Source organism: Lissotriton vulgaris, unplaced genomic scaffold (genome assembly GCF_964263255.1).
Source record: "Lissotriton vulgaris unplaced genomic scaffold, aLisVul1.2 SCAFFOLD_703, whole genome shotgun sequence".
NCBI classification, from domain to species: Eukaryota; Metazoa; Chordata; class Amphibia; order Caudata; family Salamandridae; genus Lissotriton; species Lissotriton vulgaris.
In genome coordinates, this window is record NW_028254574.1 from 488,547 (window position 1) to 514,035 (window position 25,489).

The 25,489-nt window shown below is 43.8% G+C and overlaps 1 protein-coding gene across 1 annotated transcript in view; it reads left to right on the plus strand.

The window, feature by feature from the left end:
- Positions 1-25,489, plus strand: part of LOC147659504 (fatty acyl-CoA reductase 1-like) — a 501,467-nt gene that overhangs the window by 417,021 nt on the left and 58,957 nt on the right. Inside the window, exon 8 of the mRNA XM_086951690.1 lies at positions 13,263-13,330. Coding sequence (XP_086807816.1) covers positions 13,263-13,330 — 68 coding nt within the window. The remainder of the gene's footprint in view (positions 1-13,262; positions 13,331-25,489) is intronic.

A 25,489-nucleotide genomic window follows, 5' to 3' on the forward strand; every position in this document is an offset into this window, starting at 1 on the left:
TGTTTACATCCCTCAGGACGAGACTTTCGTATGCCAGGATGCGTGGGGTCATGGCGTAAGTAGATGGTACAAACGTTGATGGGACCCTAAGATTGGTTGCAGATGACGGTCGGGCAAGGGGTTTGTCCTTGAAAAAGAATCTTAGTCGTATTTTACGAAAGAATTTGTGAAGTTCCACTATGGTGTTGAAGGCATCTGGTGTCGAAGTCGGAACAAAAGATAGACCTCGGCTAAGTACTCTGATCTCATCCTCCAGTAAGGTGTATTTGGAGATATTTATCACAGGAGAAGTTACTTTTACCACCTGTAGTTCTTTCTGCGCGTTGATCTTTCTCCGTGTTCCTCCTGGGGAAAGTTCACCTGTTTCGTGCCTCTCCCTCTCCCGGAGTCCCACTCTGGTCCAGCACTGGATTGGCCCCTGCCGGTGCCCCTGTTCCAGTTGTTCGCTCTGCCGCGTGGAGGTCTCCATTCTCCCTGTCCTAAAAAAGGTGCTGGTTGGTATGAAGGTCCGTAGGAGTCCTGATAACCGTAAGCCCCACTTGGGCCCGCTCGTTCAGAGTCCTCACCTGAACTGTACGATGAATCTGAAAAGGTTGTAAAATTTCGTCTACCCCTGAAGGGACCACGACCTCGGTTAGTAAATCTTCCTTGGCTGTCTTGTCTATAGTACTCGTCCTGTAGGTAGGGATATGTTCTTTTTTTGTCATACAGTTTCACATCACGTGCTAATTTCTCAAGTTTACGCTTGATGGTAGCTGTTTCAAAGTCTTGGAGAGTAGCTACAAGCTTGGTCAGGGCTTCTTTAGAGTTGGTAAGGGTGGCGTCCCCAGTTATCTCGGCCTTCAAATCAGCTATCTGTTTGGTTAAGGTTGCAATTTGTTCATTGGCTGTTTCGATACCCCGGACCATCCAGTGTCGCGAACAATTGTGCGCGCCTTGACCGCCATGTAACTCGGCAGGCCCGCGCAACCCAGGACTTTTTCAACTGTGATTTTTTCAACTGTAATTTTCCAACAACCTCTGATAATAGCACACCATGTCCCTTATATATTTGGAAGCAACTGTTGGTTCTAGCAGGATCACAACAATAATCTCCATATATTTTATGTAGCTGATTCTCGAACAACGGGAGTCTTTCCTCTACCGCATTAGTGTCTCCATGGCAACGTGAGTCTTTCTTCACGCTAGCTTGGTAAATCTAACGTGTTACCTAGGCAGCACTTCCTGGTGCTAGCCTGACGGTGTAAGACGCTGCACCCTTTGCTCCTGAAAACCTGCAACAAATCCCTTCAGGGTGAGTGTCCTACGGGCGGTCTGTGTGGGCGTCTGCTCACGCGCTCTCTCACCGCGTTTGAGTTAGCCGCTAGCTTGTGCATCTCCTGACTCCGGTTTTTACCGTCTTGTTTTTTCTAGATTGAAAGTGAAAATTTGACATCTACATTTTCACCCCGCCACGACGGAGGTGAAATCAAAGAATTTTTTAGGATCGACCCTTTCTGATCATCCATTCAGGGTGAGTGGTCTTAAGGCGGTATCTGTGGGCGTTTTGCCAGCGCTCCTTTACTGCCATCTGATGCAGTCCCTAAACGTGTATAATTCCTGACTCCGTCTTTTACCGCTTGCATTTTCAGATATATTAAGTGACAGTCTGATTTCCACTATTCTACCCCATAACGATGGAGGTGTAATCCAAGAATAATACGATTGACTCCTTTGATCAAACCATGCCATAATGCAAGGGTAGGTTCTACATCAAGCAACATTGATGACTATTGTTGAGTGTTAATTCTGTGGCGATAATAGGAATTAATTGGCGCCCCTGTCATCATTTCTATCATGGTCTTTAGATACGGACAAATACTGGCATAATTACGTTATGACAACGACAAGGGGCACGTTTTTTCAGGCCACCTTTTGATTTCTCACCAGGTAATTTTATGTAATTCATGGTCCTATCCTCAGTATAAACCTCTTCCTCCTTTTGTAGTTCAGTTTTGTTTAATTTAAATGTAGATACCTTGAACGTAACAGGTCTTCCTGTGAATTATTATGTTGGGACTCCTCTTGAGACCGGTTTTAATATACTTCTATTTTTGTCTAGGAAACAGCCCCACCCTACCTCCCCTTCCTCCCTTCACGTCCTGACGAAGACCCGCTTAGTAAGGATCTATTGTCCTACAATCTCAGGGTCGAAACGTAGACTTTTTTCTACAATCTAGAACTCCTAAGGATAGCCAGATGTATACAGCTGAATAGGAGCTTCTATTTGAAATGTTGTTTTGATGTTTGCACATTGCTTTTTGACCCCTCATATGGGGATCTATTAATTACTGTGATGGTGATCTGTAGATTCATGCACATGAAAAACTTTGATTAGTGATGTTAAACTATCATAAAATGTGTACCCCTTCCCTAGTACCTTCCCCCTTTTCCCTGTGGGCATATTGAACTTGTGTATATTGTGTATATATTTTCCATTGAGTTTTTTGATCATTGATTGACTTTGGTGCGGTGAAAATAAAAACACCATGCACTTTGAAGGATTTATTCTTTTGAATTAATTTAACTTAAACATTGTGATTTTCCTAAATCGGTTGTGTTTTGTCTGGGACCACTCTATGTATACTTACCAATCACCCAGGTCCCACTGACTATATGGGTCCAACCCTATTTTCTATAATATACTTCGAGCAGACGCTGGTCTGCGAGGTTCTCCTTCTCTCAAATCCCTTTATTTTTTCTTTGTAAAGACTTTTTGTATTCCAATTTGTTTTCCATTCAACCATTATGGTTGACAAGGAGGTCCTCTCTTATACTGAGGATTACATCAAACAACTTTTGTTAGATCCAGCTAACAATTTTCTATCACCAACTACACCTGTCATTGACTTTTCTCTTAATGACAAAATCAATAATTTGGAGCGTCTAGAGAAGAAATTGATCAGAACAAAACTACATGGTCATTTCCTAGCACAGTGCTTACAATCCAACATCATTCCTGTGGGCTTACAGGTAAAAGTTGAACCCGCTATCTTCATAGACGTGCCGAAGTTCCGTGAAGGTTTCAGTTTTGTCGCGAACAATTGTTCACGACACTGGATGGTCCTGGGTATCGAAACAGCCAATGAACAAATTGCAACCTTAACCAAACAGATAGCTGATTTGAAGGCCGAGATAACTGGGGACGCCACCCTTACCAACTCTAAAGAAGCCCTGACCAAGCTTGTAGCTACTCTCCAAGACTTTGAAACAGCTACCATCAAGCGTAAACTTGAGAAATTAGCACGTGATGTGAAACTGTATGACAAAAAAAGAACATATCCCTACCTACAGGACGAGTACTATAGACAAGACAGCCAAGGAAGATTTACTAACCGAGGTCGTGGTCCCTTCAGGGGTAGACGAAATTTTACAACCTTTTCAGATTCATCGTACAGTTCAGGTGAGGACTCTGAACGAGCGGGCCCAAGTGGGGCTTACGGTTATCAGGACTCCTACGGACCTTCATACCAACCAGCACTTTTATTAGGACAGGGAGGATGGAGACCTCCACGCGGCAGAGCGAACAACTGGAACAGGGGCACCGGCAGGGGCCAATCCAGTGCTGGACCAGAGTGGGACTCCGGGAGAGGGAGAGGCACGAAACAGGTGAACTTTCCCCAGGAGGAACACGGAGAAAGATCAACGCGCAGAAAGAACTACAGGTGGTAAAAGTAACTTCTCCTGTGATAAATATCTCCAAATACACCTTACTGGAGGATGAGATCAGAGTACTTAGCCGAGGTCTATCTTTTCTTCCGACTTCGACACCAGATGCCTTCAACACCATAGTGGAACTTCACAAATTCTTTCGTAAAATACGACTAAGATTCTTTTTCAAGGACAAACCCCTTGCCCGACCGTCATCTGCAACCAATCTTAGGGTCCCATCAACGTTTGTACCATCTACTTACGCCATGACCCCACGCATCCTGGCGTACGAAAGTCTCGTCCTGAGGGATGTAAACAAAATTTTGGAGGAACAAAAATGTGTTAAATTTAACACCAGCAAAGCTGAAAAACTTGCGCTCAAATCTATAAAAAGCAACACTGATGTGGTGGTGAAACCCGCCGATAAGGGTGGGGCAATTGTTGTACAGGTCTTGGATAACTACACCAGTGAGATCATGAGGCAGTTGAACGATGGGATCAGCTACAAAAAATTGGATGGGGACCCCTCTAAAGAACTAAAAGCTGAGATCTTGAGGATTACACAGGATGGTCTCCCAAAAGGGTTTCTGTCAGAACATGAATTCCAGTACCTGAACCAAAAGAACCCGCGCTTACCTACCATCTACACGTTACCCAAAGTGCACAAGGACCTTCACCAGCCGCCAGGACGACCGATAGTATCCGGATGCGGTTCTCTTGTGGAACCCCTGTGTAGGTATATAGACTTCTTCCTGAAACCCATAGCAGAAGCAACTACAACTTACCTGCGGGACACCACCCATATCATTAATTTGATTGACGGACGCCTATATAACTCCCATCAGGAATTTCTGGTAAATTGTGACATTGTGTCACTTTATACTAGCATACCCCAGGAGGAGGCTTTGATGGCAATGACGATTGCACTTGATAAACGGGAGGCACCTACCCGAGTACCCACATCCTTTATCATTTCATTACTTCAAATTGCCATGATGAAAAACGTTTTCATTTTTCGCAACTGCTTCTACCTCCAAACCAAGGGGGTTGCGATGGGGGCGGCTTTTGCCCCAGACTTGGCTATAATTTTCATGTCCATGTATGAGGATATGTTCATACACAATGATGTCAATCCATTCAGACTACAAATAAATATGTGGATGAGATACATTGACGACATCATCTGTATCTGGTCAGGTACCGAGGTGGGAATTACTAACTTTTTTGAATGGCTCAACGGTAGATCTGCAGACATACAATTCACTATCAAATTTGACAAAGAATCCATTGACTATTTAGATCTTACAATCTTTGTGGAAAATGAAATCCTACAAACCACTCTTTTCAGAAAACCTGCGGAGAGGAATTCCTTACTCCTTTACTCTAGCCATCACCCCAGGGTGCTCCGAGACAATTTACCGTTTGGCCAATTTTTACGGATTCGCCGTAATTGTAGCAAAAAGGAGGACTACATGGAGCAATCCACTGTATTAATGGATCGGCTACTTGAACGTGGATATCCGAGACGTCTGGTGAAAAAAGCCAAAAAAAGAGCATGGTTCAATCCAAGGGAAGTCCTACTACAATCTGGGTCAAAACAGAGCAACAACGAACAACGCTTAATTTGCGTAACCACTTTTTCAACAAAAAGTAACGCAATAAAGAAAACCATCAATAAATATTGGAACTTGGTCTCAGAGGATGTCAACTGCAGTGATTTACCACTCCACGCTTTCAAAAATGCGAAGAACATTCGCGACCACGTGGTATCCTCATTCCTGACGACTCCGAAGGAACCATCTATAACATCCATGTGGAACTTACCTCCCATTGTGGGCCACTATCGCTGTGGCTCATGTAAAGCCTGTCCAGCAACACTTCAAACAAAAACTTTTTCCCATGGTCAACAACAAGTTCTTTTAAAATCACACACGAACTGCAACTCTACAAACGTGATATACTGCATAATATGCCCGTGTGATTTAATATACATAGGACAGACACAACAGCGAGCTAAAGTACGCTTCCTGCAACACTGCAGCCGCATAAGGTGTAAGGTTGAAGGAGCCCCTATGGTAGATCACTGCAATGATCTTAATCACTCCCCAGAAAGCCTTAAGTGGACCATTTTGGAACAGGTGAGACTAGGTCCGCGGGGTGGCAGTATAGAACCCATCCTCAACGTCAGGGAGATTAAATGGATCCGTTTCTTTGATTCTGTGCGTAGAGGGCTTAATGAATCTGAGAGTAGTTTCGCCCAAATGGCTAACCTCTGAAGTGATTGTGCGTTTAACCACCTTGTGGTAGGTTCACGCAGTCTTTGAATTACCATCAGTGTGTTATCCGACTCAGACTACTTCACGAATCTTTCGCAATAAGAAATGGCTAAACTTTGATGTGAATGTGCGTTTAACCACCTTGCGGTAGGTTCACGCAGACTTTGTAATAACATCAGAGTGTTATCCCACACAGACTATTTTCTGAATGATTCGTAATACTTTCTGCTGATGTACCCTGTACAGGACCACTATGCTGGGCTCCCCTGTTGACTTTTTGACCCATTAAGACTATGTTATGCTTAACCCCATCTCTGAGGCTTTTTCAACGATGTATTATGCAATCATAATGCGCGCTTGACCACCATGCTCGGTAGGTCCGCGCAATTTTCCAATGATGTAAGAATCTCTCGCTGAATAATGTATAATGTATTGGCTTCTTGATATTCAGGTAATCCAGAGAGATAGCCCGTCGCTTTGTGCGCGCCTTGACCGCCATGTAACTCGGCAGGCCCGCGCAACCCAGGACTTTTTCAACTGCGATTTTTTTCAACTGTAATTTTCCAACAACCTCTGATAATAGCACACCATGTCCCTTATATATTTGGAAGCAACTGTTGGTTCTAGCAGGATCACAACAATAATCTCCATATATTTTATGTAGCTGATTCTCGAACAACGGGAGTCTTTCCTCTACCGCATTAGTGTCTCCATGGCAACGTGAGTCTTTCTTCACGCTAGCTTGGTAAATCTAAAGTGTTACCTAGGCAGCACTTCCTGGTGCTAGCCTGACGGTGTAAGACGCTGCACCCTTTGCTCCTGAAAACCTGCAACAAATCCCTTCAGGGTGAGTGTCCTACGGGCGGTCTGTGTGGGCGTCTGCTCACGCGCTCTCTCTCACCGCGTTTGAGTTAGCCGCTAGCTTGTGCATCTCCTGACTCCGGTTTTTACCGTCTTGTTTTTTCTAGATTGAAAGTGAAAATTTGACATCTACATTTTCACCCCGCCACGACGGAGGTGAAATCAAAGAATTATTTAGGATCGACCCTTTCTGATCATCCATTCAGGGTGAGTGGTCTTAAGGCGGTATCTGTGGGCGTTTTGCCAGCGCTCCTTTACTGCCATCTGATGCAGTCCCTAAACGTGTATAATTCCTGACTCCGTCTTTTACCGCTTGCATTTTCAGATATATTAAGTGACAGTCTGATTTCCACTATTCTACCCCATAACGATGGAGGTGTAATCCAAGAATAATACGATTGACTCCTTTAATCAAACCATGCCATAATGCAAGGGTAGGTTCTACATCAAGCAACATTGATGACTATTGTTGAGTGTTAATTCTGTGGCGATAATAGGAATTAATTGGCGCCCCTGTCATCATTTCTATCATGGTCTTTAGATACGGACAAATACTGGCTTAATTACGTTATGACAACGACAAGGGACACGTTTTTTCAGGCCACCTTTTGATTTCTCACCAGGTAATTTTATGTAATTCATGGTCCTATCCTCAGTATAAACCTCTTCCTCCTTTTGTAGTTCAGTTTTGTTTAATTTAAATGTAGATACCTTGAACGTAACAGGTCTTCCTGTGAATTATTATCTTGGGACTCCTCTTGAGACCAGTTTTAATATACTTCTATTTTTGTCTAGGAAACAGCCCCACCCTACCTCCCCTTCCTCCCTTCACGTCCTGACGAAGACCCGCGTAGTAAGGATCTATTGTCCTACAATGTCAGGGTCGAAACGTAGACTTTTTTCTACAATCTAGAACTCCTAAGGATAGCCAGATGTATACAGCTGAATAGGAGCTTCTATTTGAAATGTTGTTTTGATGTTGACTAAACTCTAGAATCTCGCCCCATAATGCTTTGCTGGGCCTTTGGTTTGGCTGGCTGTATTTTTGCACATAACTTTGCTTGGGGTGGTACTAGGAGGATGGGACCACCAACGAATCGTTTAGCATGATATGCTCTTTGTGTTCAAGGCATCTGCTTGACCTTCCCATAGGTAAGGGGTGACCTCAATATCATCACCTCTCTCATTACCTGATGTTTTTCAAAGTTCACTTTTGTGAAATGGTTATATGCTTTTTAGCATGTAAAGGTAAAGTTGATTTATAAAAGGGTTGTGGGTACAGTAGGTAACTCAATTGTGTAGCGCAGTGGGAATTCTTGCATGAATTCCATGTTTTCAATGAAATGCGTAGTTACCAAATCTCTAGTGGAGCAGTGTTAATTGAGTTCTTCCTTCACTCTTGCAAGGGCATTATCAGAAACCACAAGTGTATGAAAAACAGAAATGAAAGACAAAATACATTAATGGGGACTGAGTGGAAGGGAGGTGCGGAACTGTAATTGAGTGACTGCAAGGGACTAACATCCGGTACCCCCAGGGCCCTAACAGTGCCATTAAGTTGATTTCATGATACACCCTGGGATTTTTTTTAAATTGATTAGATGTTCATGCCCCAGAGGAGGATATTAAGAGGGTCTCTAGACTAATATGAGATAGACTCATTGTTAAACCTGACATCATTGGTGTGACGGATTACCTCCACTGTTTTTACCTATTTTAGCTGGTTTTATGCTTTGGGCACTGTGCCACTGCTAATCAGTGCCACAGTGCAAGTGCTCCCTATGTTAAATTCATGTACTAGTTGGTTAGTCCATGATTGGGTTATTTGATTTATCTGTCAGCCCCTAGTACAGTGCACCATGTGTGCCCAGGGCTTATAAATCAAATACTGCTGGTTGGCTTGCAGCACTGGTTGTGCCACCCACAGAAGCAGCTTGTAAAATGTGTCTCAGGCCTGCTATTGCAAGGCCTGTGTGTAGTCTAGCACTGCCATGTCGACTTGGCCAAGTGCACCCACTTGCCAGCCCCTAAACCTTCCCTTTGCTTCATGTTAGACACCCCAATTGTAGGCCTAAGTGCAGGGTGCATTGTAGGTATAAGGTAGGGCATGCCCCGATGTGTGTGGCATGTTCTAATAGTGAATTAGAGCCATTTTCGTTTTTCACTATTGAAGGCTACCTGTTCTCCATAGGCCAGAATGGGCAGTTAAAATATTACATTCTTATAATCCTAACTGACTCAGGGAACAATGGTAGAAATTCGAATTTAGTATGCCTGAACTCAGAATAATAAAATACATCTTTTAGTAAAGTTGATTTTAATATTCTGTGTTTGAAAATACCACTTTTAGAAAGTAGGTATATTCTTGCCTAACTGTCCAGGCCTGCCTCTGCTAGGTTGTGTATTGCTTGTCTGGGTTTGTGAGTGACAGGGCTGGGGGATTCCAGGAGATGGGCTGGGTCAGCCCAGTGGTGAATAGTGAGATCTGCATCTAGATGGGAGGAAGGAGTTGCACCTGGGACCTGAATAGGGTTTGGCCTTCCTCTACAATGCTGGCTCCACCTCCTGTAGCTTGTCTGATGTCTCTATCCTGCACTGTGAAAGGAGAGGTCAACAGAGTGCTCCAGAGCTGTATCTTCCCTCCCCTGTGCTGGCTCGACCTCCTGTGGGGCGGCTAATGTCTCTGCCTTGCACAGTGAAAGGAAGGAGAGAGTCATGTAAACAAAGTGCTCAGGAACTGGTTTGGGCTAGGCAGAGGCCTCTCTGCCTTCAGAGAACAAAGTATTTTGGTGTATAAATATTGGGACCCTAATCCCAAGAAATTAGATCACTTCTGGACAAGATACCTTTCTGCCAAGGAGAAGAACCAAGAAAGCTGCAGGAGTTGTACTGCCCCTCTGCGATTGTGCTGTTTGCTGGGTTGGCCTGCATTGGTTGCTTCATTGCCAAGGGAAAGGAGAAGGAACTTTGTAAGGACTTTCATCTACAGAATATTCTCCAAGGGCTTGAACTGTGCTTGCCTCCTGCTGAAGTCTCGGGGACAAAAGACTTCACCTCCAGCTCTCCACTGAATTTCCTTGCTGGGAATTCTGACTCCAGACACTTGCGTGCCGCTAGCAGCTGGAAACGCGACGCATCGATAAGAAGCGTGTCGCCGCCGCAGCTGAAATCGTCGCATCGCTGGAGAAGCGAGCCTTCGCTGCATCTCCCTGGAAGCGTGTGATCATCAAAGCTGCCTGCTGTCGCATCACTGGAAAATCATGACGCCATTATGGGAGCCGCCATCTTATCACTGGAGAAGCGTGTCGCAGGGCCTGTCGCGGCTCCAACGTACAGAGTTGTCGCAAGGCGTTATTGCATTGTCATCGCATCGCCACATCAAGGGCGCCATCTTCTCGCATCATACCGGATCATCGCATCATCGCGCCATCTTGCACAACGTAACAGGCCTGCAGGCCGTGAATCTACGCATCATCTCCGCACCGGTAAGGATCACGACACATGCCGTACTCTGCGCAAGCATTGAGGCATGACTCATCGTCTCCCATGGATCACGGAACCAACGCATCTTCCCCTTTTGCGAACCTTTTGTTTACTTTGCGTTACGCATCCAGGTACTTTGTTGAGAACTTTGTCGCATTTACCATCAACTTGAACTAAGCAACTTTAACCATCTTTTAAGTAATCTTTAAGTGTAGTATTATGGATTTTTGTCATTTGTGGTCTTGTGTTTAAGTCTGTATAAAGAATACTTATTTTTATAAAACCTGTGTTGTGTCCATCTGTAGTGTTTTCACTGTATTACTGTGTATATTCACAAATGCTTAACACACTGCCTCTGAGATAAGCCTGTCTGCTCGTGCCAAGCTACCAAGGGGGTGAGCAGGGGTTATTAAGGAGTGTAATCCCCTTTTCCTGACTTAGAAGTAAGGGTCCCTGTTTGGACAAAGGTGAATACCATTGCCAACTAGAGACCCCCAGATCTACACTCGCCCACTAAACTAAGATCTCACTACTCAAAGTACATAGATGTTTAGAGGGACACAGCAGGATTGCCCACTTGATCCCTAAATATTCCCCTAATCCACAAGAGCATGTTGAACCTGTCAATCTCAGCTAGGCATGGGCGGAAAATCCGTTCCGCTCGCGGATTTTGCGGATTTTCGGGAAATCCGCAATCCGCGAGATTTGCGAATTTCCTGAAAAATCCGCAAATCCGCGAGCAGCGGATTTTGCTCGCACTGCTCGCACTGTTCGCGTGAGTTCGCGCCCCGCGAATAAGTGCGAAATTGCAGAAATACGATTTTAGCAAAACTGAAAGTAACTACTTACCAGGTTCAAAAGTTCAGGCTCATCATTAGTAGCCATTTCCTGTAGTGCTTCCTGAGGGGCCCCTCCAGAGTTCAGTTGCCAGTTGCAACTATTATGTGACCCTGCTCTGAACCTCAGAATAGTTACACATATGCCACAAAGGTCCTGAATTACAGCTAAGGGAGACAAGCAGGAGCCAGGCTGGAAGTTAAAATCCATTAATCAGCCCCTAATTCATTATTGTCAGTTGGGGCAGGGCAGGTGTTGTAACTAATTTTGCAACAATGAAAGCACTTAGCAAGTGCAAAAGATCACTAATCAGGGCGCACTAAGGAAGCAGGTGCCAGCTAAAAAAATATTCTGTGACACATTAATCAGCCCCAAATTAATTCAGGTCACTTGAGGCAGGGAAGGTGTGCTTTGCTTTGCCAAAAATAATGTACACTGGACAACCAGAGGGTGTGGTGATGAAACAGAGGGTGGCATGGGTGGGCCAGAGGGTGGCATGAGTAGTCAGAGAGTGGCAGTGGTGACAGAGAGTGGCAGTGATGAAGAAGAGTGTCCCAAACAGGTTGGACACGTAGAAACAACAAGTTCGCAAAACTTGCGACCCGACAGGTAAGTTCGCAAATTGCGAAATTGTAAAAACCCTCGCGAACTGGCAGAAACACGGGCGAACACAAAAAAAAAAAAAAATCCGCAAATTCGCGGGAATTCGCGGATTTTGCGGATTGCGAGTTTGCAAATCCGCAAATTCGCGGATTGCCAATCCGCAAAATCCGCTCATGCTTAATCTCAGCATCATGCACAAAGGTCAAATGAAATAGGTGCTCTTCACCAATGATATCCTTTGCAACATTGCTGCCCGTTTTGCTGACAAGAGCTTGTTAATAAACCCCACCTCCTAAATTTCAAACCAGCATACAGGAATGGCAGTACATTTCCTGTATTCCAAGCAGAATATTCAGCATTCACCCAGAGCCGCAGCCCTACAGGGGTTCTACATCTATAGGCCCTGGTCCAGAGAAGACAGGAAACATTTGAGAGGGATGTGAGGGAACTAGTGAATTTGAAGTGTATTTCAGAAACTAGCAGGTGTGTCCACCTCATTCAGTAAGGACAAGGATGGGATAGTGAAATGTGATAGTTTACTTCCTCCATTTTACATTTGTTAATTTTAACTTACCCCCTACTCCCACCCCCACCACCCAAGTAGGGTACTATTTCTAAACTATTATTTACAAAGGGTTATATGACAGAACCACGCATGTCTGAACCATGCGTGTCTTAACAACGATGTTAAACAACAAATACATCTTAACCATGCATTCCTTTACCATGCAAGTATTTACAACGACTTGCCTTAGGGAAAGCGCTGGACTTTGGAACAGTAAATGTAAATGTATAGGCATTTATATAGTGCACTACTTACCCGGAGGGTCCCAAGGTGCTTCGACCGCTGCGAAACCCTTCCTGGCTTCCCTGAGAGATGGTCCCTTAATGGGTATCTCCAGGGTGAGACCAGGCATCCCCGGCGGTCTGGTGGGGCCGTTAGTGAAGATGAGGCAAGCTAATGCCCAGAGTTGCCGAGTGTGATCGCTGATCAGAGTGGGCACCGAGGCGGGAGAATTATCGAGTCCGCTGACCCTGGTCCAGAAAGCTGCCGCGCTGGGAATCGAACCCTGGTCCCGGGCCGTCCTCTGCTCTCGGGTCTGCCGCCTCTAACCAGTGAGCCACACCACTTCACTAAACAGTATAAATTGCTATTCCAACTCCAGTCTGGCTCAACAGTAGGGAAAGCGTTGGATTTTAAAGTCCAATGCCGTTTTACCTAAGGCGTGTTATTGTAAGGACATGCGTGGTAAAGGAATGCTTGGTGAAGGTGCATTCATTGTTCTGATCGCATTGCAAAGGCAACTTGTGGTTTGGCCGTTGTTGTTATTGCTGTTTCCCTTTACAAAGATACTGCCTAGAAATCTATTATTATGTTCGTATCATCTCAAGTTTAGTTTGGTGTTTATTGCTATATATGTAACTGCAATATTTTTCAGGACCCCTTTGTTTGAAACTCAATATATATCTATCTTCTGAACTAACTAATTCATTTCATCTCTTTTTCTACAGACCAAAAACGGCATTAGTGTACAATTGTACAACTGGTGGTGTAAATCCTTTCTACTGGGGGGAAATAGGTAAGTTTCAGGTGCAAGCAGTTTCATGTTATTATTTGGTTTCCACTGGCCAACATTTTCATAAACTGGTTGGAAAATTGTGCTGTGAAATTAATAATTTATCGTCTACTTAAGGTCAAGTATTAGCCAAGAACTTTGGGCTTCACTAAAATTATATATAATATACTTACTTACATGAGCTTCCAGCCTGCTTTCTTCATCCATTTATCTGTTGCTCTGTCATTCACATTTCTACTGCCCACTGCAGGACAAAGCATGGGGCAGTCCACTTCAGTATCTTTCACAAGAAACACATCTGCACATAAAGCAGTTACATACAGAACCGGGAACTACTATATCAACGTGTGCTTTTTTAGACCGAAAATAATTTTTAGACTTTTAGACAATTTTTTTTATATTGACATGGGTTAAGCAGGTCTTCTAATTATAACATTTTACAAAAGTTATGGCAAAACAGCATTGACAAAGTCAAAGGGCTGGTAGCCAATGCCAGATTTATTGGCTTTCCAAAAGCTTGTTTAAAATGCTTATGTACTTCTTGAAAAGATGAAAGATAAGTCCAACTCTCCTCAAGGCCCGATGGAGAAGTTCAGACTACTTTACAAAGCTGCTACCAGAAACAATTTTCAGAGTTATTTAGATGTCTTCTCCTGTATCTCCTGGATGGATTACTTACATATTGTGTGAAATGTGTTTGTGACCATCCTGTAATTCCTGTGAAGACTGCAAATGCTATCCAGAGATTGCAAAGTGTTCATGTATGTTTTCAAGTCAATATCAGGACCTATTGAAAATACAAAAGATTGCCACATCCATCCAACTTCAAAGTCAAAATAAATATGTTTTAAAAAATATAGCTCATAAGAAAATAGCATTTTTAGCTTCAGCTAGTACTGGCAAGAATATATCACCAATTTTAAAGGAAAAAGACATTAGTGTGAAAAGCGGGAAACTCCAAAAACTATGTATACACCAGAAGTCAGATTGCGTGCAAAATCTTTGCACTCACCTGAATTTGCCTCACTATTCGAACAAAGCATCATTCCACTACATATACCTGTGTTATGGATGTTTGCATTGATGTGCATGTGTAATGCATTTCTTTTATAACGCAATTGTTAATCGAAGTGCTTCCTGGTTGGCTGATGTTGCACACATCACAGGTCTCACAGAAACTGTTGTGTTTTTCTTTCACCTTTTTGTTTTTAGGCTGCATTTTTCATCTAGTTCTGATTAATACATGGATTTTCTTCAGATTCGAATCAAATGTGAATTGCCTAAAAACATATCTTACTTCCTGGTTCCCTCCTCAAAGACTACTTTAAGTGGTGTTGGGCCGGGCCCTCTCTGCAGGGTCACCCCAGATTTTTGCCTTCATTTGCTGAACTCCTTTTTGTTGGCTTTTAGAACCCTATGCACTTTAAGCTAATTAGTGATAAATAACCTGTGCTCTTCTTTGAATTGTAAAATTGGCCTAAACTTGAAAATAGATATTGTCCCTGAGCACAATTTCACAGATAACAGTATTTTATAAAGAAAAAAGAAGAAAAACCAAATCGAAATCTTTGCTTTCAAATTCTTTAGCAGTCTTTTTTATTTTATTTTTCTTTTTTCTCTTTTTCTTTAAGTGGTTAGAAGTTCATCATTCCATATTTCATAAGTCATACAGTACACAACGAGCGTAGCCAAAAAACAATGCCAACACGTGTTTCGTCACGGGAACAGTCTCCCAATGACTTCTTCAAGGCTACAATAAAATAAAATAAAGAATATATATAAACAATGCCTTATATTTTTAACAATACTAACCAACACCTATAGTGATCGGGAAGACACATGTTTTCACCATGTCTTTGAGTCAACCAGAGGTCCCAAACAAGAAAAAGCGGTGCAAAGAAGATAGTATTCACTGAGAACACCAGCCACCAAAGTGCAAGAAAGAAGATAAGTCGATAGTAAGTTTCACTAGTGTCCGAAAAGAACCTAATTCTAAACTATGCCATTGCAAGGAACTTATTCATGAGAAACACACTCACCGATAGAAAGGATTCTGTTACAGATATACCAGTATCATTCCAGATTATTTTCAATCTTCATATGGTTTTAAGAATACTGCAATTAAAATAAACAAGTTTTAGTTGTATCCAGAGCCAGAGTATAAACTTTTAATGTTGCTTTCCATTCCTAGTGCGTAATCGGATTCAAACAAGTCTAGAGGTTAAATCACTAAAAGAAATTAGGTTCATATCCAAATTTGATAAGCCACTAAATTTCACCTGAGTCAAATAGCAGTCCTATGCGATCTACTATTAAATTACCTCAAAAGGGCTCCATAAATCAAGGTTTTCACAGAAGGAAGAAGAATTTTTTGTATCTGAAAGGAAGAACAAATTTAAATATGAACAATATATATTTTATTGCCAAATTCGTCTTAAAAGACATATATTCAAGTTTATTTCTTAACACCTATGGGGGGAGAACACAAATTTGTAAACACCCCACATGCGGAATCAAATTATTACTAAAATGTAACCCGAGTTAGTACGAAGCTAATGTAAGCGAAGAGGGGCAATTCATTAGCACCCTAAGTGCAAAACCGCTAGTTTGCTAAAATCGTAGTTCCAGTTCATTCGAAACTAAGACAATTTAAAATTATTATGGAAAACACGGGAAACAATAAAATGTAACCCCGGATGATAGAAGCCTCAGTTATTTAAATCACTACGGAAAACCGGCATATTCCGCTATAACACTCATCTTCTTAATTGTTCAAACCACTACGGAAAACAAAACATATTCAACAGCAAAAGTCTCTTCACGGACAAAGCCGCGTGCTCACCCTTTTCGTACTATATACCGGTGAGCCTTATATATATTTTTACAAAAGGCGTATCACGTAAGGTAACTTGAGGCACATATCCCAAGGCAGTTTACTCATGCTCAGGTACTTCTTCTAGGACTGTATACAGCTAAAGCAGGGCCATAGTAACCGACCCACATGCAAATATTCACAAAATCGGCCCCCCCCATTATCCTCACTTACCAGGAGAGTGTTCCCATCCTCTTCACGTTGAATTCGTCAGGTGTAAACCATCGTAAACGCCATGATTCGGCATTTAAATACAGACGAGAGAACTAGCGTTCCGATTTCCCAAAAATCAATGAAGGACATTAACAGAGTTTCGTTTTCCTGGAGACGCCATATTAGTGTAGTCAATTATTCACAGAGTTAGAACGCGAATGCACCCTGAAGGGGTTTCGGAATCCAGGTGCATAATGACACACATAACTATCAAAAAGCGCATTAAGGCGCGTTAATGTAGAAAGTTAGTAATTCGCAAAGTCATAAACGAGTCTCTAATTTTCAGATTCAACTTATCAAAACTATCAATTGCGATAAGTAGTAACACAATCTACGCGGATAGCAAGGTAGACTACATAAGTAGTTATCAACTATGTCAGTATAATTTTCTTACTGGTCAAATAATCAAGAGCCATCCGAGGTTCAATACTATAGTGGCCAATCGGACAAAACGAAGAAAAATAGGAGAAGGAAAGAAAAATAGTGAAAAAAGAGGAAAGATAGTGAGATGAGGAGAAACAGAGAGAAGGAGGTCATCATATTCAGAGTATTCCTAGGTAGGGCACGATAAACAACATGTACAAGCTCACCCAACTATGTGAATCAAAGCCTCAATTCACAGTTATACAAAGCTTTTCTTATAAATGCAGCTAGTCCAACAAATATAATTATTCATAAAAGGATATACATGAAATACATTAAAGTCAATTGAATTGTTAACATCATACATATGTATCCTACAAAAAATAATGCAGTTCCTGATCAACATAAATCCCACACTCCACAGCCCAAAGTTTAAGGATCCATCTTGCTTCACCTGTCTGAGATTATGTTCCTTATCTCCGCCCCTTGGATTATTAAATATGGCTTCAATTCCACGAAATTGGAACCCCAAGGTTTTTTGTTGTTCAACACACATCGCTGCATGGCAACCTATCGGGTACCTTTTATCCATATTTTTAAGGGCATGGAAGTGTTCTATCATTCTCTCTTTAAGTGGGCAAATGGTACTTCCCACATAAATTTTCTTACACCTACAGACAATAGCATAAACTACATATTTCATTGTGCTGTCTATGTGCTGACGAATCTTGTACCTACGTGAGTCATTATATTCAAATTCTTTAACACCCTTCAGTGCCATCCGCCGCATACTACAGTTACCACAAGAAAAGGAACCAATGTTTAGTTCTCTCAACCACATACTGCGTGTTCCCAATTGTTTTGGGTAGCTAGGGCTAATGATACTTTCAATGGTCTTACCCCTTCTATACGTGATGCCAGGTGAACTATAGATATAATCCAACAGGGTTTTATCTGCCATTAAAAGTGGCCAATTCTTTTTAAGGATCATAAATAACTTATGGGACCATGGATGGTAATTTGTCACTAATCTGATTTTCTTACTGATATTTGATTTAGACTTCTTATTTGTTTTCAAGGTATCCTCATGCTTCAATTTAGTTACTCTCATCTTTGCTTTAGTAATTATTGTTTCAGAATAACCCCTATTCTGAATTTTTCTTTCTATGTCAGTCATATTAGTCAAAAAGTCCTCATCTAAGCTACAGTTTCTCCGTGCTCTTAGCATCTCACCATAGGGAATTGCGTTCTTCTGACTCTTAGGGTGTGCACTATCTGCATGCAGTATAGCATTGCATGCAGTTGTTTTTCGATACATTTTACTTGGTATTCTGCCCTCATGATGGAAAAGTTCTAAGTCAAGAAACACAATACAGATGTCATTGTAAAGGTCATATTACAGACATTATTATTCATATAGGTGAAGATTTCTGATAGATCTTAATCTGAACCTGTCCAAATGAGCAGGTAATCGTCTACATAACGACCGTAGTACAGAATGAATTCCTGCCACTTTGCTCCCGAAGGGCCCCAGATGTGCCCCGCCTCAAACCATCCCATAAAGAGACAGGCAAAAGACAGAGCAAATCTGGAGCCCATCGCAGTTCCACAAGTCTGTAAGTACCAATCGTTATTGAACAAAAAGGCATTGTTTTTAAGGATAAGATTGGACATCTCAATTAACATCTCCGAATGTTCAAGTAGTTCAACCGGACGTCTAAATAGAAATTTTTTAAGGGCTTCCAGTCCTTGTTCGTGTAAGATGTTAGTATACAACGAACAGACGTCCATTGTCACAAATTTCATGCCATGATCCCATGTTAAGTCATGTAATAGGTTGAGTACATGTTTGCCATCTCTTATGTAGGATGGCAAATGTGTTACATATGTCTGCAAGAACCCATCAACAAATTCGGACATTTTTTCAGTCGGTCCCCCAATACCCGATATAATTGGTCTACCTGGAGGATTAACAGGATTTTTATGTAACTTAGGTAACATGTATAAACACGGGTAATGTGGTTTGTCTGTCTTTAAAAACAGATATTCATCGCTAGTTAACAAGCCACGGTCCTGCCACCTTGTTAGTTCAGCATTAATTAATTTGACAATAGCGAACATAGGATTACTATCTAGTTTTCTATAACCGGATTGGTTTCCAAGTTGTGATAGTATTTCAGCATCATACATTACCCTATCCATTAATACCATATTTCCGCCTTTGTCCGCTTTCCTCACTATTAAGTCAGAATCTTTGGCCAAATTAGTGAGCGCTTTTCATTCTTTCATTGTCAAATTACATGTCTTTGGTGTAAAATTACATTCAATCATCCATGTATCCCACTTATCTATTTCCATAACCACTGTTTTGTGAAACAAGTCAATGTTATTACCACTGGTAAGTTGTGGGGTCCACCGTGATTTACTCTTTAAATCTGTGAAATTGTGCTCGGGGACAATATCTATTTTCTTGTATCCTCTGTTTTTACAGAGAAAGCTTGGGGACGCTAGTGGCCGTTTTTCCCCTGTTCCTTTGAGCCACTGACTTGAGGAAAGATAGGAGTAAGTGGTGTTGCGCAAAATTAACCCAGCCACTAATTCATAATTGGCCTAAACTTGATTGTTATATTTATTTTATCTATACGTCCTAGTATATGGTACTACATGTACCCAGGGCCTGTAAACTAAATGCTACTAGTGGGCTTCAGCACTCATTGTGCCACCCACTAAAGTACCACTGCATAACATTTCTCAAGCCTGCCACAACAGACTGTGGCAGAGCTTTAAAATGTCATTTCACACTGACAAAATAAACCTTTTGCTAGGCCTAAACCTTCATTTTAATACTTCACCCGAAGATATGCCCTAAAATCTCATAGGGCAGGGTGCATGGTATTTAAAAAGTAGTACATGTGTACTTAAGTTTTCATGTACGGGTAGTGAAAAACTCCTAACATCGTTTTTTACTATTGCAAGGCCTATCTGTATCCTGACAGTGAAAATCTCCTCAAGCCTTGTTTCACTATAACAAGGCAATCTCTCTCATTGACTAACACTAGGTTACCTTATTACATCAAATAAGTGATAAATTCACTTTCAAAACTGATAGAGAGGTGCTTCTTCCACTCAATTGACTTTTAAATAAAATCCCTCTTTAGTGGTAAATCTGGATTTTAAGCTACTATTCCGAAAATACCACTTTTAGACAGTTGGCTTTTTTCTTTCTAAATCAAACTTGCCTTCCAGTCAGTGTCCAGAATCTTGTTTCGGAAGACCGGTCCAAGGGTTCTCCTCCTGGGTGTTATTGCCTTTTCTCTGGAGGATGCTCTCTCGAGGTTTTTGACCTTATTTGCCTCAATTTGTAACTAGTTTAGAGTATGTGAGTGCCTCCTTGTTCAGTGTTCGTAAAAAAAGGAGTGTATCAAGGTTTCAAGTGATGATTTTTTATTTTGCTTTTATTCATTATTTTTGAGTTTTCATCATTTGTTCAAGATGTTACAATATTCGGTTTGAAACTTTCAACAGCCAACACATGTTTCGCCCTTACATGGTCATTTGGACCATGGCGTCCTCAAGGCTGCAATAGATTTAATGAAGTCTATGATTCAATGTTCGGAAAATCACTCATAACCACCATTAAGTGCTATGTGACAAAGGTAAAGATCGTTTTTCTGTGATTGATATGCCATGTGCTATCAGTTTAAATGAAAACGGAAATGGTGTGGTGATATTGTGATTGAGAGGAAAGAAAAGAAGAGAATGGAGAGAAACTTGAAAAAATAATGACTGCGAATGGTTCGAGGCATATTGTGTATTCCTTCCAGACATGGGTACAAAAGTGGCGTAGGTGTGAAGGGAGTGGGTCATTCTGACAGGATTGCTGGAGGAGGAATTGTGCCTTGCCCTGATTACACTTCACAGGACCCTGCATGCAGCAGACACAAAGGACACGGACACCAGCCTTTGTTATCCTTGACAAAGCACTCCTGGATCTGTGGAAGAGTCAGAAGGACTGGCCTGCAGTCTGAAGAAGGAAAACGCGACCTTCTTGCCTTGAACCTAGCCTTCACAGACTGTTGGATGGCCTACTATGTCAACTTCTGAGTTACAACTGGTTTCCAGATGCCCCCCTCCACCTGCCTTATCCCTGCTGCTGGCTTCTGATGCAGGGAGTCCTGATCCTCAAAAGGTATCCTCTGGCTCACTGTGCATTAGCTTAGCCTATTACAAAGACTACTATTCACAGATAATCGCGGCTTGTGTAAGGCAAGAATACTTCAAACAATATTAAGGGACTTGAAGATCCAAGTCAAGTTTTAATAAAATAGCCAAACTGTAACTTGTATAAGTGCAAGAAAATAGAACAACCGAAATTGTTGATGAGAAGATTTAAGAAAATAAGAGCCCACATGAGAACCAATGGGAATAATTGTTGCAGTAAAAGTCACAGAATGAGTGAGGTTGACTCATGATTGCACACCATCTAAGAGAGACAGGTGTTAGAGTCATTGAAAGAGCCTGCCTCCACATGAGAGCTCAGATTCACTTGTTTTCATGCAACACATCCACATTTGCTGTGCTGCAATATGCAAGGATGAAAAACGGCAGAGGGTGATCTCAACAAAACTTGGCCTGCTTCAGGTGCCCTCCCTGAGCTGCAACCCAAACAAGGCTGCCTTGACCAACACAGACTCTTGCATCATGGCGCAGAGGTGAACATGGCTGTCCCGCATAGCATTTGTACTGGAGGCATATCCTTCCTGTACAAATTCCAATATATAAACAAAGTATTGGATGTGTGCTCTGCAAATCAGCACTCGTGCAATGTGTTACTTGAGAAATGAACACATTTCCACGGGGTGGTCCCTGCTTTAAATTGTTGTTTTTGATACAAAGTCAAATCTAGCTGTTAGACCTGGCACCTTGGCGTGAGTCTCCCTTCCACTTTTTGCTGATGTGCCTCCGATGTTTTGCTGGTTTTCCGATACTCAGGGCACTGCGCCACGGCTGATCCGTGCCGCAGTGCAAGTGCTCCCTACTGTAAATAGTACATACGATTGGTATCCATGATTGGTGCATTGGATTTACTGTTAGTCCCTAGTAAAGCGCACGAGAGAGTGCCGGGGCTTGTAGATGCCAATACTGCTGGTGGGCCTGCAGCGCTGGTTGCGCCACCCACCGAAGCAGCCGTAAAGATGTGTCTGGGAACTGCGACCGCAGAACCCGCGTGCGGTCTCGTACTGTCACGCTAGCTGGGCAAGTGTCCCCACTTGCCAGCACCGACCCTTCCCTTGAATACATATTAGTCACCCCTATGGTAGGCCTGCGGGCAGGGTGCGTTGTAGGTGCAAGGTAGGACAAGCCCTGATGTGCGTGGCATGTCCTAGTAGTGACTTACAACGAAGACCGTATTTCACTACTGAAGGCTACCTGCTCCATTAGGCCAGGCTGAGCTGCGAGGGTTATTACACCCTATAATCCCCGCAGGCTCAAGGAGCATGTTAGTGAGACATGTTTAGTATGCCTGAACTCGGGATAATGAGATATTTCTTGTAGTCAAGTTTATTTCAGTATCCTGGGTTTGCAAATGCTACTTTTAGAAAGTTAGCATTTGCTTGCTTAACCATTTCAGCCGCCTCTGCTGGTGTGTATCTGACTGTCTGGGATGTGTGAGTGACAGGGCTGGAGGGATGACGGGTGGTGAATGCGCAGATTACACCTTAGTGGGAGGTAGGAGTGCCTCTTGACTCGAGCTGTCACTGTGCTCGACCTCCACAATGCTGGCTCCACCCTCCTGGGGAGCGGCGGATGACTCTGCCGGCACCTGGCCCAGGAAGGGCGAAGCCCCCATCAACAAGGTACTCTGGCCACTCCCGTCCGGACAATGCTGGGTCCACCTCCTGTGGGGCGTCTGATGCGCCTGCCCCTCACACTGAAAGCAGAAGCCGGAGTACACCCGCGGGGGTACTCCAGAACTGAGAGTGGCTATGCAAAGGCCCCCCTGGCCTGCGAGAACAAAAGAATTGGCCTATAAAAGACAGAGCCCTGCTCCTTGAAAATTAGATCCGGTTTGGGCCACAGAAAGACTCTGCCCTACGAGAAGGACCGTGAGAGACAAGGAAGGGTGCTGACTCTTGCCTGTGTCTGGTGCCTTGCTGCTGAAGGAGAGGAAGACAATAAGACTACGAAAAGACTGTTGTGCTACTTGTGCCAAATTCTGCAAAGAGATCTCCAAGGGCTTGCAACTGAACTTGCCCCCTGACCAGCGTCCCAGGACCAGTGGACGCTACCCCCTTGGAAAGCGACTGCGGGTGCTGACCATCGCCGCAGCACTGACGGAGGAATCTCCTCTAAGGCATCAACATCCTCCCGACCACCGTGACCGGGGCCCAAAGCAACAGCGGAAGCAAAGTGAGGACCAGCCGCCGCTGGCCCGAACACCGTGACCGCAACTGCACCGGGAGCCCGAGAGCAAAGCAAAGGAGGACCCGTCCGGTCCGAGCTATCGAGGTGACGGCATAGCGAGCCATCACTCACCTGCAAAGACGGACAGTTGCCCTACGAGAATCCGCAAGGTCGGTAAGCCTGCCCGACAGCCCAGCTGTGAGCCCACAGCTGCACCGACATTTGGCTGGGTACGTCCTGCACTTGGGGACCGTACTGCCACTTGTCACCACCGCACAGCCGCCGCCTCCAGGGTCGGAGCGGACGACGAGGAAAGGACCCTGCCGCCACAGAACACCGCTGCCCCGGACGACCAGTGACCTGCTCGGCCGAAGAGCCGCAACGATCAGCGACCCCGGGAAGGCAACGCGACGTGGGACAGATCCCTTGGAAGCCGCCGGCTCCACAAGAACATTGAGTAACCCCGGCCTACGGGCCTCAAGAGAACTTCCATAAGAACTGTGGTAACCCGAATTAAGTAACCTGCAACCGTCTTCATAAAGTTATTGACTGTATTCATAAGCCTGCTTCAAATCTATATAAAGATATATATTTTTACAAGAATACAGTCTGATCTCGTTGTGTGGTGGGTTGGTTGTAAAGGTGTACTGTTGCAAGTGTTTAACCCTATGTGCCCCAAAGATTAGCCCACGACTGCTTAAGCCACACTACCTAGAGGGTAAGCAGAGGTTGTCTGGAAGGTAACCCTCAGCCCTGACGAGGAAGAGAGAGTCCCTGCTTGTCGCTAGTGTTACACTGCGCCAACTAGAGCCTCCCCCTTCCTACATTGGACGCAGCGGTGAGGATCTCGAATTTACACTTGCGATAGTTATACCTGAGCTTCTGACCACTACACAAGGATTACGGTACAGTTACTAAACCACAGACTTTGCTTTTTGAAAGAAGATTCCGAGCGCAGAAACCATGCCGGGCACATAGAGCTTGGATGGAGCGGAGTCCACAACCTCCGAGGTGTTGGAGATAGAGTGGGATGCCGCAAAGCTGGACAAATACTCAAAGATGGAGCTGAAGTTTTTCTGTAGGAAACTAAAGGTTCCGCACGCTGGTTGCAAAAACAAGCCGGAGCTCTACAAGGCCCTGAAAGCCTGGGTGGAGTCCAGAAAGACCCCGGAAGAGCAAGACGTCCTCGCCGAGCAGAATACGACGGAGGAGCAGAATGCACTTGGGGATCTGATCGATCTCGAGAGGCAAGACAGCGAGCACAGCTTTGGTAAAGGCCTGTCGCCAGAGGAGCTGGCGGACAGGAAGGAAACCCGGAATCACGAAAGAAAGTTGGCAGAATTGAAAATCCAGCTGGAGCTGGAAACCAAAAGAATGGCGCTGGAAGAGCGAAAGCATCAGATGGATTATGAAATCAAGATGAGGGAGATAAGTCTCAAGGAGAGAGACTTGGATCGGCCTCCCTCTGGTGGCAGCACATCGCCAGTGCAGGTAGAGTCAAGAGTGCACATCCCGAAGGACGTAGTTAAGGAGTTCTTTAAGGGGGATGACATAGGACAGTGGTTTAGGGCATACGAGGTAGCCTTGTCCTCCCACCGGGTCCCTGACAAGGATTGGGGAGCGGGGTTGTGGGGAAGGTTCCTTAGCGAAGGGAGAGATACCTTGCTAGATTTGCCCGTTGAGAATCAGAGATCCTATGCCCACATGAAAGAAGCTTTATTAAACAGGTACGGGCTTACCCCTGAAATGTATAGACAGAAGTTTAGGGGATGTACTAAGCGGCCTGGGAATACGTATGTGGAGTATGTGACTTACTTTTGCAGAGCACTGGATGGTTGGGTGAAAGGTAACAAAGTGAATGATTTTCAAGGTCTCTTTGATTTAATTGCATGGGAGCACTTGTCTGATCACTGTTTTCCTGAGTTACGCCAACACCTGATCGATAGCAAGCTGTCCAACCCGAGGAAGCTTGCTGAGGAGGCGGACCGCTGGCTCAGCACCAGGGTCCACAAGGGTCCCGTGGGAGATTCCGCCAAGAGTGGGCAGGGTCCCCAGCAGAAGAGTGGGGGGGGACAAAGGGGGAAAACAGAAAGGGTTCCAAAAAGGCCCCCAAAGTAGGCCCCAAGGGAATCCGCAGCAGGGTTCTCAGCCTCCCCCACCCCCGAAGCAGAATGGAGCCCGACAGGTAAACCTGTTCCAAAGGGGCCCTTCAATTGTTTCAAATGTGGCGAGCCTGGGCACATATCCAGTGACCCCAAGTGTCGCCTATTTGGAAAACCTGCACCCACTGGTGCTCCGCCCCGACAAGT